Genomic DNA, 15,061 nt, shown 5'->3' with positions numbered 1-15,061 from the left:
AGAAAGGTAAGAGGCTGCCTTCAGCAATTACACAGACTTCTTTATTAGGCAAGGACCCTGGGCAAGGCTCTCGCTGGGAGCTAGAGACACAGTGGAAATGGAAGGCGGCACCTGGACACAATTGCAGGCCTTTGGCAAGACAAGCCACTCGCAGGAGCCTGCTCAGGGGACCAGGAGACCAGGAGAGGCATGGTTATCCCAGCTGCACCGAGCACCACGGTGCAGCCTTCGGGGCACCCCCAGGACAGGCAGCCTGTGGGAACTGGCTCGGCTGGAAATGGGTGGTGACTGGCGCTGACCAAAGGCGTGTGTGGGGCTTGGACACAGGTGAGGACTGAGGGGGCACGAGGCTGAAAAGTGTCTATAATGTGGCGATGTCACAGAAGAAGGGTCTACATCAAAAAGAAGAGCACGGGAAACGTGTGCAGTCAACAAGGAGAGTCAGGTCTGACCCAGGCCAGGGCCAGTCAGGAGGGTGCCCAGAGAGGAGCAGGGCCCGAGGCTATGCACAGGCCTGAGTTTGGTCCAACCGTTCTCTCCCGTCGCACCTTCTGTCCAACCCCTCACCCCTGCTCCTCTAAGCTCCTCCCCTTCCTCCTTTCCCACAGCTCCACCCCCATAAAAGTAGGTCCTCTATCCTGTGGGGCAGAGCTTGGAAGGTGAGATACATACCTGCAAATCCAGGGGCCTCTTTCCTTCCACCATCATGTCCCCTCCAGCCTTCTTTATGGATGTTAGCCTAAGATCTTTCTTTCCCGAACCCCCTGAGCTTTCTGCTTGCTTCAAACCTGTATTCTGGACGCCAAGTGTTTCTGCCACACCCCCGTGTGGACCTGTCCCTCCCTGAGCTGTCCTCCTCCCCACAGGTTCCCGTCTCCAGCGACAGGAGAGCACTGGAGCGCGTAGGAGTCAGCTCTTCACCCCCCAGTCCTGGTGCCGAAGCAGACTGGGAAGGCCCTGCTCCCTGCTCCCACCAAAGGGCTGCCAGGTGGGGGAGGGGCTCGGGAAGGTGGCTGAGCCGGTCATTTCCTAAGGTGCCCCTCGGCTGGGCTGGGAAGAGATGAGTTTAGAACGGAGAGTGTGTGTGTCCCCAGAGGCAGAGTCCTGCCCCACACGGGACAGTGGGATGTCCTGGGAAAGGTTCTGGGCTTCAGGGATGACTGTAACCCCCTCAGGCCCTTCAGACACTGGGCAGATGGTCAGGGGCTTTTTCCCGCAGGACCACAGGCAAAAGAAGGGCCTGAGGGGGCCAGAGAAGGAGATGCCAGGGAAGGTGTAGATGTGCGACCCGTCAGTCATGTTGTAGAAGGAGATGTCTCCCGATTCGTAGTCCAGGAAAATCCCAACCCGGCGAGGGGGGCCTGCTAATGGGAGAGGGGTCCGAAGAGGGGTGAGGGCCCAGTATCCATTCCCATAGAGCTCCACAGCCCAGAACCCGTTTTCAGGGGTCATGGGGTCAAACCCCTTCTTCATCACATTCTCCCTGCACACGCCGATGGCCCAGTCGGTCCTGTCCCCCACCTCCACCTCCCAGTAATGCCGCCCCTCCGTGAAGGCCTCTCGGCCCAGCACACACGGCCACGAGTCAAATCTCTCTGGATTCTCAGGCAGCTTCTGGCGTGAATCCTCCAGTCGAACAGATTTTGCGTCTTCGTACAGAAAAAGGTGAGGGTGGGCTGTGTCTGGATCCAGAGTCACATCAACTAGAGACAGAGAGTGTGACCGTCAGTGGCAGTCAGTCACAGGACCTGTCCTCCCTTCTCCAAAGAAACAGCAGTGGGCTGACTTGGTGGTCTCCTGTGCAGGTCTGGAGACCTGTCTGGCCTCCCAGGTGTCTGCTCCCTCTGATCAGCAGCCACAGTATGGTTAAGAGCTGATTGTCCCCAAAGAGACACTGTAGGAAGGGACTGGCATCCTAGCCATCTTCCAGGGTTCTGCTAGGGGCTCAAGGAAAGTGTCACGGCCATGTGCCATCAAGGTCCCCTTCCTAGCCTCCTCACTAAGTGAATGTTAATGTTAATGTTCTCAAGTCCACGTCTCACAGGACACTGAATTCCTGGAGTGGGACCTGGAGAAGTCCTGAGTCACTGACCTGCATGCAATGCCACCTTTTTCCAATCTGCAAAGAAAGAGAGACTATCAGCAATTGGTTTTGAACAAGAGTGAAAAAACTGGATGAAATAACAAGAGGCAGAACTTACTGAGCTCTTCCAGGAGTTTCTCTGGAAAACAAACAAAATCACCTCAGTGGCTTTTTATAATGGACTTGAGGGAGGGGATGGGACTGGTACAGGGGACCCATAAAGAAGGAGCTGTTTAACTTACAACTGACTACCTGACTACTGAAATACCACCAGCAACCTACAACAGGGCTTTGTTCTGTCTTGTTTTCTGAGAAGTAATCAGGAAGTTCCTACTGGCTTGAGATCAGATCTTCCATGATAAGATCCTTACTGGGAAATTGAGTTAGAGGTGGGGTTGGGCTGAGAAAGGGTGGTAAGTAAATTCAGGTCTCAAATGCCAGTTGGAACGGTTTGACTCTGCCTGTGGCCCAGACTTCTCTTCATTGTAAGTATCTATGATTTCAGAAGCCTTAACATTTCTTCTGACTTTGGGAATTCTAGAATCGAGGGTCTTCCTGTTGGAAGTCGTCCTAATGGGTGGGCATGGACCCAACCTTCCTCTGAAGCACCCCTGGTGAGCAGCCCATTTAGGATCTAGGACTTGCCTGTAGAGCTGAATTTGCTCCTCCTCTCTCTGGATCTCTCCTTGTACAGTCTCCAGATGAAAAATATGGATCCAATGGTGAGCAGCCCTAAGACCACAAGGATGACCGCCACAGACACCATCCAGGGAGTCAGCCTGGGGGAGATGGGAGCTGAAACAAAGTCCCCAGAGGAACATTGGCCGAAAGCAGAGCAGGTCCCACTCGTCTCCTGATGCCAGATGGAGGCGGAAGAGGAGACAGAGTGGGTCCCTTCCATCCCTGCCATGGCACAAACAATCCCTCCAATGCCTCTCTAAGCTTTTCAGGAAGTTTTGATCTTGGGCAAGAAAGAGCAGAGAAGGAGAAGAAGAACCGAGTCATTTGGGGTCAGGACACGTGGACTAAAGGATTGTATGGACCAAGTTGTGTTCCTACAGAATTCCTACTTCAGGGGGATGTGGGAGGTCAACAAGGAAGGAGAAGGGTCACTTCTGTGTGTGACAGAGCGAGACTCATTGCCTGAGGCAGAGCTGGCATCCAGGGACGAGTGGGAGCCTTGAGGAGCCCTGGATGGGAGGGCAAGGGTGGAAAGGGTAAGACCAGAAAAGTAGTCTCCTTATTTACTCAAGGCAAGAAGGACCTCGGTCAGGAAGGCCACAGGCCCAGAGCTTCTCCATCTCAAGTAGATCTCCTAAAATGGAAAGCCTGAGACTACATGAAAGAGAGGTAGAATTTGTGACTTCTGAATTTTTATTCTTCTGAAGAGGCTGGTGGGGCTCAGATGGGAAAGAGGGCAGCTCCACCAGGAAGTCACATTGGGGCAGGTTCCAGGTCAGGGAACCCTGAGGTTGTGTCCACACAGGAGTCAGCACTGGTTCTACTCACCTGGAATGGAAATCCCTACTTCCTTCTCCTGGCCAAGAAGGAGGTTCCGGATGCAGCAGGACATACTGTCCATGGAGTTGTCCCTGAGGGTCACTGAGGCTGCCACAGTGAACAGGCCTTCCTCGTCAGGACTTCTGGACTCTGTTGTGGACAGGAACTTCTCTTCCTTGGCAGATCTCCACTGCACCTGGGGCTCTGGGTACCACCCCACGGAGGTGCACTCCAGCCGGACCTCTCCACTCTCCTGAACTTCCATGGTGATGTGAGGCTCGGAGCCCAGAGCTGAGGAGGGAGAAGCGGGCTTAATCTCTCAGTGGTGCCTGCTGCAGACTCACAATTCCAGTTTGAGAAAGAGAGAGAGGCAAAGTGGATTGGGAGTTCCTCTCCACATTTCACTACACCAGGAGACTGAGGTGTCAGTGAAAGGAATTTCATTCACCTTATCAGAGGAGGGTATCTTATTAGCACCTAGTTTTTGAAGTGTGAGCAGGAAGGAGCTCAATGGGCAGACCTGGGGGAGCTTTTCAGCCAGCAGGAACTGCCTCACAGTTGGCCTGGACTGGGAGCTCCAGATCTGCAAAAGAGCTCCTTGGTTAGCAGTATTACAAGAAGGGTCTGGGAAGGAGGAGAACTAGCACTGGAATATTTAAAGATGGATGGAAGTGGTGTTCTGCAGGAGAAAGGAGGCTCGCAGTTGACTGTGGATCAAAGCTTAAGCTTCTTTACCCATGATGCTGATTCAGGAATTTTCTTAAATTGCTCCAACCTCACCTTTCCCCACACAATTATGCTTCACAGAAACCAATATAAAGTTGTTTTTCCTACCTATCTAGCTTAATTCTTAAAAAAAAAAAATTCCACAGGGTACAGAAAAAAAAAAAACAGAGCTCCAAAGAAGTAACCTGAAATACATGTCCATGATTGTCTATATTCTGAATTTGTGTGTTTAGTAAGAATGTGTATTTTTGTCTTGAAAGGGACTACCACTAGCATCAGATTCTCACAGATATCTGACCCTCATAAAAGATAACAACAGTTTTATGGCATCAAATGTGTAGGCTTTTATCACCATCCTTAAACTTTAAGATAGTCTTCCCTAAAAGTGAAATGAGAGCTGGGTGTGGTGGCTGGAGCCTGTAATCCCATGGACTGGGGAGCCTGAGGCAGGAGGATTGCAAGTTGAAGGCCAGTCTCAACAAATAAAAACTTGAAAAGGGCTGGGGATGTGTTTAAGTGGCTTAGTGTCCCAGGTTCAATCCCTAGTACAAAAAAAAAAAAAAAAGAGTTATACATGTTACATATGAGAATATATTTGTGTATTATGCATTTAGATTAGTTCAAGACATGGTCATAATATCTTACGAGGATATCCTAATTTTGCCTTATAGTTGACAAAGCAGTTTTTCATGTGTTGTCTAATTTTATTTCATTTTTGCAAAATCATGTGGAATAAATGCTTCCTGGGTTTTACAGTAGATCAGGAAGATTTCCTTGATGCAATCACCACTGGTGAGTGGAAAGTCAGACCTCAGTGCTTACTGTCCTCCAGAAAGCTAACCACTCTCCTTGGTATTTCACCCAGAATTTAGGCTTGAAGAAAAAAAAGAAACTTGTGCAGGTATGTGAAAAGTGTTAGGAAAAGGCCATGGTCGAGGATCTTAGGAAACCAGTCCTCGGAGACTAATCCACAAAGGAGCCTCAAGTATATGGGATGCTCACTGCAGCCTTAGATAATGATGAAAAATAGACACATCTTCAAAATCTGATTCTGGGAGCTGGTCGAGTAATGACGGTGGCCTCATATGACAGAATGCTACGGCCATTACATCCTAGGTGCTTATCCTGTCGCTGAGGGAGGGGGCAGCAGGCGGCTGAATACAGGGGAGGGCATTCCGCTTGCTGTCCCCTACAGCTGGCGCCCGGCCCCCCAGGCGTGCCGACCCCGCACCTGGAAGGAACCGCGTGGTTCCCGAAGTAACCCGCTCACCACGGGGGTCCCGGGCCGTCACCCCGCTGCCTCTCACCTGCCACTCGGAGGTGCACTATGGCCTCGTCGTAGCTGGCGTTGTCCCTGAACAAGCAGCGGTACTCGCCCTCGTCCGAGGCGCGGACGCCGCAGATCCGCAGGGCCGCGCGCCCCGCGGCGATGTCGTCGCGCCGCAGCGCCACCCGGCCGCGGTACTCTGGCAGCAGCTCCCGCTCCGGCTCCCGCTCCTGCTCCTGCGGCGCCTGGTACAGGAACACGGCGGGCGACGGCGTCCGTCGGAACCACCGCAGCTCCATGTGCTCGGCGCTCACGTTTGGGGAGAGGTGACAGGGCAGCTCGGCGTCTGCTCCCACCATGGCCAGGATGGGCTCCGGGGGCCCCATCACATCAAAGTGAGCTGTCAGAGTGAGCGGAGTCAGAGCGATGAGACTGGGGGCGATGCAGCCCAGGATCACAGGCCCCTGCAGGGCCTCCATGCCCTCGACAAGCTGAGCAGGTCCATCCAGCCCGCTGGACATGGCTTGGGGGAACCAAATGGTGTCTTTTACATGTACTGGGACGTTTCAACCCTGCAGGACACAGAGCGAGGGGCAGGGAGACCTACCTGAATCCAGCTTGGGCAGCTGCAGGAGCACGAGGGTGAGCAGACACCTGGGGAGGCAGGATTTCCGGACCATCGCTGACCTTTCTGCGACTGCAGGGTGCTGATGCGCTCATCCAGGAGCTTCGGCCTGGAGAAGAATGTTCAGGAAAAAAACTATGGGTGGGCAGACCGCGTGCTCCTCAGCCCCCCCCAAACCAAGGCTGGAGTGGTCGCAGCTGAAGCCCGCTGTGCCCCCTCTCGCCATCAGCACCTGCCTGCACACCTCCCTAAGCTTGGTCAAGCACTGCAGGGACAACAATCTGGGTCCTTGGTCCCCAACTCACCTAGTATTAAGAAGGGACTCGTGATTCATAGAGCCCTTCAATAAGTTGATTATAAAGGAACAAATCTTGGAACCACTGCATTAAGAAGGAAAAGTCTTCCTCACAATACAACAATTTGCTATTTGCTTTTAGAAATGATGACACACATAAAGCCATGGAGACAAAGGAAATGGAATGGAGAACAAAGAAAAAGATGGGAGGAGATGGAGCAAGAAAGGGGTGATTCTGGAAGTTCGGAAGGCCTACGGCCAGGGACAGAGGAAGGAGCAGGAGGGAGAGAACTGTGCCCTCCCAGCTCACACCAGGGGACACCTACCAACCCGATGGTCCTGGAGGACAAGGCACAGGGAGCCACTGCTGCCAACTGAAGAAGCTGGTCATGGCCCCGGGTGCAAAAGTTAAAAGCCCTGGCAGAAGGAAGGGGGCGGGCCCTCGGGAAGCCTGCTGCCAGCTGGCCTGCTGAATTTGCTTTGGAAAAAAAGGGTTTCCAGAGAGGGGAGCCATGGATCTGCCACCCTTCCCTTAGAGAGCGGGATAGACATGTTGAGTTGGACTCAATAAAGCGGGTGGAAGCAAAAGGAAGAGGGCCAAGGAAACATGAAAAGAGACATGAAACCTTCTCCAGCTAATCCTCCTCCTATGCCTAGTGGATTGTGTCCCCTGGCTGCTGGAGGCCTTCAGAGCACCTGAGATCAAGCAGGCCAAGGGCTTAGCACACTATCCCGGCTCAGCACAAGGCAAACTGCTCCCCTGTTATTATTCTGTGAGTTGATAAGTGAAGGGCAGAAGCCAAGGTGCTTGGCAGCCCTCTCCTTCCTGGGTGCCCACTGAACCCACTGGGCTGGTGGCACAATCCTGGGAGCCAACCTTGACGGAAGGCAGAAAGGTGCCAGTTGGGGAGGGGTCACTCAGCCCCCAGCCCAAAGTCGCCTCCTGCCAGCAAGCCCTTATTTTGGACTAAACCTGTTAATGTTATGGAAACATTGAAAAATATAGAAAAATGTTTTTATAAAGTGAAAATCACCCTTAATCCACAAACTAAAGATAGCTTTATGTTGGTGTATTTCCTTCCAGTATTTATTGTGTCCTTATAGAGATGGTAAAAATAATCAAAAAGGTTTTCTGCACAATTTGAAACATCATTAATAGTTGCATGATTGTCAAGATTGTTCTTTTTCTCCCATTAAAATAGTGTACTTTATACATAAGCCTTTGCTCACAATGTTGTTAACTTCCTGATAAACCACCTGGTAAATTTCCAGAAATAGAGTCACTGGGTCACACAGTGTGGGTCTGTTGCCAAAACCCTTCTAAAATGTGGAGCCATCATATCACACTTCAACAGAGTGTCCTCGCCTGATCCTGGCCAGCGTCAAGGGCAGTTATCCCAGAGTCCCAGCATGGGGATGGGCAATTTTATCAGATCATTTTTTTATTATGCTATGCCTTCATATGGTAGTGAGGCTGGTCATTTTTCATGTGCTAACTTACCATTAAATATTTCCCAGAAATGAGCTTTTCAGGCCAGTTGCCCACGATTTTAAAGACTGATCTTGGTGCTGTTTCTTACCAATCTGTGTCATCTGTTTAGAAATTAAAGTTTACAACACTGTATTTTGTTTATGATAGAAGTCCTTCCCAGTTTCACTGTTTGCCTTTTATTAGGGTTATGATTCAGACAAAAGGTGATTTCTTCAGTGTACCCACCACACTTCTAGGAGAATGAGGGTCCCAAACACAAATCTGTGTCACTTTTTGCTTGAAAATCCGGCACATATGAATGTCAATCAGAAAGGAAGTGCTCTTCTTATTCACATTTAGGGGAAATGGATATCATCATAAAATATTTGGGGTCTTTAAATCTGAATTCATGCATGTATTGTCAATTTTGGTCAATTTATGTTTAAGAATAATTTGTATGCTGGGTGTGGTGGTGCTCACCTGTAATCCTAGACAGTTGGAGGGATTATAGTCAGGAGGCTGAGGCAGGAGGATCACAAGTTTGATGCCAATCTCAGCAACTTAGCAAGGGCGTAAGCAACTTAGGAAGACCCTGTCTCAAAATAAAAATAAAAAGGTCTGGAGATGCGACTCAGTGGTTAAGTGTACCTGGGTTCAATTCTGGTACCCCTCCCCCAAAAAAAGACCAAATCCAAAACAAAACAATAAAACTCTCTGTTTCCCCTGACCACCAGAATCACAGTCGCTTGGGGGCTCAGGATATCGCTCTTTGTAGAGTGCGTGCCTTATGCACAAGGCCCCAGTCCCCAGCACCACAGCTGCCACTGCGTTTCCTTGGCATGTCTGTCGTTGTTTGGCTTCCCCTAAAAGTAGACCCTGAGACAAAGATTCTGGTGCAGTTAATCTTGTGTGGGGGGGTGATCACCCAGAACACTGTGAGGAACTGAAGAAACGGGTTGAGAAACTGTTGTGACTCCATTTTTGAGAAATCAGCCTCTACCTCAGAGCAAAGCCTGTCCAAGGAAAGGGCTTGGAAAAACCCATGGAGCACTCCTAGGCACATACCCACCTGCTGAGTTGTTTATCTACAAATAATAGGAGAGGTCTGCTGCAGCAGGTGTCCCTGACTCAGGCTAAGTGAGGACCCATAGCAACCCCCTAGTAACCTCCAATCAGCATGAGACAGGGAAATACCTGGGATGCCAGATGACCCCCCAGTAGTTTATGGTGGTTGATAACATGTTGGGAAACCATGTAGTTCAGCACGTACTCTTCTCGTGGCCTAAACCAATCAGTTCAAAGGCACCCCTTCTTGTACTAACCAGTCACCCCTACCCAACTTGTTCCCGCCAGTGAATGTGCTAATCAATGTTAAGAGTTGTTGTTTGACTTTCCCACAGAGTGGAATGATTTGCTGTGTGATGTTGTGACACATAGAGTATCCACCCAAAACCTATAAAATCTCACTGGACAAATGACCGGGGACTCACTCCCTGGGACTGATGCATGGGGAACGGTTGAGAGTCCAGGCTCCAGCTTGAAATAGACTCTTTTGTGATTGCATCGGATTCGGCTCCTGGAAGTCTATTGGGGTCCCACGAATCTGGCATTACAGGGTCAGGGAAGAGCCAGTAAAGGGCGTGGGCACACTTGGGCTAGTATCATGGGCTCCGTTTTGCTGCAGATCCTAAGTGACTGGGTAGGACTAGTAAACCCCCAAGTCAGAATTGTCATAGAGGGGGAAGAGAACTGAAATCTCGCCACTCACTGGGGACATTCTAGAGGTGCAGGGAGCCATCAGTGTGCATGGGAATGGCCTGCAGGGAAGGAGAGAGAGGAGACAGAGAGGGAGGAGGCTGAGCAATGTGAGAGAGTGAGAAGAGTGAGAAGGACTCTCACTGGTCTCAAATACCAGCTCCAGGCCTGTTCCCTTGCTGTCCACCCAAACACATTCCCTCCCTCCAAATTATCAGCCACAATATGCCCTCAGGCCACTTGAGGAAACAGAAATGTCTCTTCCAAGAGAACTGCTGGTTCCCAGGAAGAGGTTGAAACAACTAGCCTGGTGCCTTTTCTTTGTGTGCTCTTCAAGGTTGGAAAAGCTGTCAAAGGCTTCTCACTTTCACGTGTCCTGAGGCTCAGAACCTGTGGGAGTGTGAAGAAGAGGTAGCCTTCACACAACGGCAGAGGCTTCCTAAAATGCTTATTGTTTATGATAATTGGGAGAAAAGCTCCAACTTCCAATGAATGAAACTGAACTAATAATGGTTTGTGTTACGATGTGGGAAGGAAGATGGCTGTGTTCATAAAACAGACAATGAAGCAACTGTTCCCTTCTGTGAATAGCTGATTGTCAAAAAATGATCAAAAAATCATGAACATGCTTTTTGTTTCAGTTTTTTTTCTTCTTTTTCTTAGAATGCTGCAGGAAGTTCCTTTTGGCTTCAGAAATGGAAGCCCTGGGAAATGGAAGTCCAGGGCCAACTTTGGGGCAGGTAGCGTGAGTGCCCGCAGGCTGGCAGTGGGGTTCTGACTGCTGCCCCTTCAGGTGGGCTCCTGGGAGTCCTGGGAGCTGCATGAATCCCATACCCTGTGGAGGGGTCCTCAGAACTGGAAGCAAGAGTCTGACTCAGAGAACAGGGAAGAATTTCTTATAAGAGGAAGGCTTGTAGCTGGTGATTTAGGGGATAGTTAAGGAAGCAAGGGCTTTGCTCTGCATGAATGCTGTCAAGAACTAGGGGTAAATTCTAGGACTCGGTGTCCCAGTGCTTTTTATTAGGAAGCAGGAGGAGCAGCTGGGCACAGCGTTGCCCTTGGTAATCCAGCTACTCAGGAGGTGGAGGCAGGAGGATCCTGTGTTCAAGGTCTGCCTGGGCCACAGGTTTTTATTTGAGCCTTTCTCAAAAAGTGTGTGTGGATGGGGTAGCTCAGTGATAGAACACCCAGGTTTCAACCCATAATACAAGAAAAGAAAAAAAAAACAAGCAAGAAATCCCCATAACTAACAGAAAGATGTGGGGGGGGGTAGGAGAAGGAAGAGGAGGGGGAAAAACAGGAGGAAGCCAGAGGAACAGCAGAGAAGGCGTAGCTGGAGGGGCCGCAGCTGCTCTGGCTGGTTGTGGGGACGGCTGAGGGTCCAGGTGGTCACTGCAGGGGTTACAGGTGGTCTGTCACCTTCGTCACTCACAGAACAGTCTTTGTGCATGGTGGTGTGTGAAGCCATGAAGCCATGTAGGTGGAAAGTGGGGAACCCCAGTTCCACTGAGTGACTGGCCAGGGCTGCCTTCCCTTCTCCAGCAGAGCCTGAGCTGCCTTTCAGACCCACAGGCGTGTGCGTGTGCGTGTGTGGTGCTGGGGATTGACCTGGGGCCTCACATGTGTGAGCATGTGCTCCACCAGCCAGCTCCATCACCAGCTCCTATTTATTCCCTTTATTGTCCCTTTCAATTCTGAAAGAGCTAAAATTACACTTCTAGACTACAGGTTTTTAGATTTAGATGATTTTTTTATTGGAAGCCAGCATGAAGGGATTATAAAATCATTATAATCCAAGCACCTGCTGTAACAGGGTTCGTTTTGATGCTTTGACTATATCCCTTGCGGCGTTGAATCTTACATGTTTTGTTTTCTTTTTTCCAACCTTCTTCTCCTTCCTGATCTCTCCTCCTTAATTTGATTTTCTCTGAATCATCTCTATAAAAGCCCCCTATTCCTGCTGATGGCAGAATCATAGCCTTGGGGGCAAAGCAATAAATAGTCTTTTTCCTTTTTTCTCCAAACTGTGTCCTTACTATTTGAATGGTTTTGGGGACAAGAACCGAGCTTTTGGTGACACTGCCTTAAGTTTAAATGTCCATGAGGTCAGCTTAACGGGAGTTGACCAGTCCCTGCAGTTGAAGAGCTCCACGGACAAGGGATTCCCTTAAGACTCTGGGTTTCAGGTCGGCGGGGACACAGGAGATGGCCCTTCCTTGCATGTTCTGTCCCCCAGGCGCTGTTGGTTTGAGGTCAGAAGTCATATATGTGGGGGTCTTGTTTCTGAGCGCCAACATGGATTAGAGGAGGAGCCCTGGCCAGCAGTGTTACTAGAAGGCTTTTGGAAGGTGGACAGGTGGGTCTCAACAGATGATGTGATAGGTTGGACTGCAGGCCTCAGTCCCCACAGCTCCCGGCACCCGGGCCTCCATGTGGTTTCACCAGGGCTGAGGTAGTTCCCCTCTCTGCCACATTGCACCTGGCCTAGCGGTTTGCCCTGGTGAAGGGCAGGTGGGTGGAGGTGAACAATGCCAGATCAGGGACCCCTTGAGAGATCTTGCCTGTCTCCACCCACCCTCCCTCTTACACTTAAGCACTGCCCTGAAAGCTGTCTGGTCTAGGAAAGAGGACAAGGTGAAACAGGGGAAAGCCTGAATAACCCTCTAGACTCAGCCTGTTTCATTTGCATTTAGTTGACTTTGAAAATCGCCAATTTTATTTTATTTTTAGCACCAGAGATTGAACCCAGGGCTCTTAAACACTGAGCCACATCCCAGCCCTTCATTATTGTAATTTCCTTTGGTTGTAGATGGACATACTACCCTTATTTTTATGTGGTACTAAGGAGCGAATCCGAATCCAGTGCCCCACATGTGAGAGACGAGTGCTCCACCACTGAGCTACGTACAATCCCCAGCCCTTTTTATTTTGAGACAGGGTCTTACTAGGTTGCTAATGATAAACCCAGTCTGATTCCCTCTTAAAATTGGAGCCATCTCACCGCAAAGACATAAAAAGCTAATTTCTGCTTTACTATAAATTACTGTGAATTCTGAACTTGCTTGGAATGCCTGCCCGTGCCTTGAACTCACCCATGCCTGGCTTTCCCTGACCAGACAGCAGCCCTCTTTGAGGCTCTAATGACCTTCATAAATTCTGATGTCAGGGCCAGCAAAAATATAAACTAGCCTTTGTGTTGTGCTCGTCAGAGTTTTGCTATCTGTAACCCCCCCTTTGTGTAACTTTCTGGGCTATAAAGCTGGGCTGCAGGAAAGCTGCGGTGCTGTCTTGTTCCCGTGGTTTTTGTCGGGAGAGGCAGCCCGGCCAGTCGAAATGATTAGCTTGCTTTAATTTGACTTTAATTGGAGTCAGTGGTCTTTTCTTTTCGTCCTGGTCTAACACTAAGGTCTAACACTCAATCCTCTTGCCTCAGTCTCCCAAGATAGGGGTTTTGATCTACAATAATGAATGTGCTTTATAATATTTTTTCCAGCATATTACAAAAAATGATTGAATCGCTTTAAATCTAAAACATTACTCTTTAGGTCAAAGTTTTAGATGCCTGGCCCCCTCCCAGCCCCTCTGGCCCCTGAATGTGAACCTCACACTGCCTGGTCTAACCTACAACTCTCCAGACCTAGGCTCCAGCCATGTCCCGGGGCCTGTAGAGCCTTATATACTACAGGAACATGTCAGCTAGTCATGGCCTGCCCTCCTGGGAGGTTAGGGTACAGTACTTCCTCCTCTCAGTGCAAGACCTGAAGGCCTTACTGTGTAGGCTGGACATCTTTGGCATTGGGCAGAAATGTGCCATCGGCCTCAGGCACCCCGTGGCTGTCATGGTGGGGCTTAACCACAGCCTCGCCTGGCCCAGCCCTGGTCTCCACTAGTAGTCTCTCCTTCCCTGAGGAGGTGCTGTGGTTTTCTCACACCCAATATGTCCTATTTTCTTCACCCTAAGTCCATGGCATCCAATGTCAGCCGAAGTATCACCTGATGTTAAAGCAGTAAGTTTTCCACGTCACTTTCTCGTACTTGCCTCCTTGGTGGAGTCCTGTGGCAGCAATGGCCTCCCTGAGACTGGACACTGCCCTGTGGACACACACCACTGTACCACTAAAGCAAGAGCTCCAGGAGGGGTGGTGGGCTGGGCCCTGGGCAGGTGTCCTGGAAACAGCTGGGAGAGGGCCTTTCACATGGAGAGGGAAGAGCTCACCGGGCGGGGGTGGGGTGGGTGGGGGGCTTGTGCTCTGTTGGCTGAGAGGCCATGACTACTCTGGGGCTGAGCCTGGGGAACTGGTCCTGGTGGTGGCTAGGTCCCCATCCTGCCAAGGATCAGCCAGTGAGGGCTCAGGGCCTCCTCAGGCCTTTCCAGAGCTGGGCACCACTTACGCTGTACATGGTTCCTAGCACCCACCCTTCCCTCGGCTCACTCAGCCTGGCGGGTGGCATCAGCTCAGGCAGCTGTGATGTTCAAGTGTTCCCACAGAAAAGGCTGTTGATGTGGGGGTGCTGAGTGCTGTCAGGTCTTCCAGGTGTTGGGGCTCAGGATACACCCCCCAAAACCACCACAGGAGGACAGAACACCCTATTTCAAAATGCACCACGCTGGCCCTACTTTGAGTTAAAGAAACTGAGAACTATCCAACACAGGACAGGATCTTCCCCTCCCCATCAACTGTCCAAAGAGCAAAATGCCCCTTTTGTAAAGAGAAGTTTACATCCCAGGGGAAATTCTCCCTGGTAAAGGTATCTGGGCCAGGAAAAGCTGCTGAGACCAATCTCCCACCTGAGACCCCATAGGCAGAATGAGGCCAGCCGTCTCCTCCTCGACTGTCCAGGGTCCGTCCCCCCCTTCTGTATTGTGGGGGGTGGTGACAGCTTCCATCACCTGGCCCTTCCTCCAATCGTTTATTTTGTGGGACTCCCTAGTGTATATATATATATGGTTTTCCCACTGTTAATCTGCTCTGTCATCTTAACGCATAACCCAGCCAAATAACCTAGAGGGGTAGAGGGAAGCAAAAATCCCCCTGCCCTACACAAAGAACCACCAGGCAGGCCCAGTGACAGTTAGGGTCAGGGTTTTTGGCAGTGCTGGGGACCCAGGGCCTTAGGTGTGCTCTAGGAAGCACCCTATCACTGAGCTACACCCAGCTCAGCAAAGGGATTTGAAAGGTTGTGGTGGGTGAACACTGTCAATAACATGACTTTGCACAATGTCAGAATTCACAGAACACCAATAAAGGCCCCGGGAGACCCCACATTCCTCAGTGCAGTTCACTGGGTACTGTGGTCACTTGGTCGTCATAAGCTAGGCGATCACTGGTCTTTTATCC

General features: G+C 50.5%; 1 protein-coding gene across 4 annotated transcripts in view; it reads right to left on the bottom strand.

The window, feature by feature from the left end:
• Positions 1-19: 19 nt before the first annotated feature.
• Positions 20-15,061, bottom strand: part of Btn1a1 (butyrophilin subfamily 1 member A1) — a 21,745-nt gene continuing 6,703 nt past the window's right edge. The window contains exons 1-9 of one of the 4 annotated variants that reach the window (XM_040283643.2): positions 8,448-11,313; positions 7,998-8,089; positions 6,184-6,310; positions 5,617-5,976; positions 3,593-3,874; positions 2,729-2,878; positions 2,202-2,222; positions 2,093-2,119; positions 20-1,703 (exon numbers count right to left, since the gene is read on the bottom strand). In XM_040283643.2, the coding sequence (XP_040139577.1) occupies positions 1,030-1,703; positions 2,093-2,119; positions 2,202-2,222; positions 2,729-2,878; positions 3,593-3,874; positions 5,617-5,976; positions 6,184-6,256 (1,587 nt within the window). In that variant the 5' untranslated portion in view covers positions 6,257-6,310; positions 7,998-8,089; positions 8,448-11,313 and the 3' untranslated portion in view covers positions 20-1,029. Of the gene's footprint in view, positions 1,704-2,092; positions 2,120-2,201; positions 2,223-2,728; positions 2,879-3,592; positions 3,875-5,616; positions 6,311-7,997; positions 8,090-8,447; positions 11,314-15,061 lie in introns of those variants that run through there. The other 3 variants (XM_078020657.1, XM_005337073.5, XM_078020656.1) reach the window with 3 other exon arrangements.

This window comes from Ictidomys tridecemlineatus, chromosome 8 (genome assembly GCF_052094955.1).
Source record: "Ictidomys tridecemlineatus isolate mIctTri1 chromosome 8, mIctTri1.hap1, whole genome shotgun sequence".
Lineage (NCBI taxonomy): Eukaryota > Metazoa > Chordata > Mammalia > Rodentia > Sciuridae > Ictidomys > Ictidomys tridecemlineatus.
Note: the sequence above shows the minus strand (reverse complement) of the source record. Positions and strands in the feature narration are given on the sequence as shown.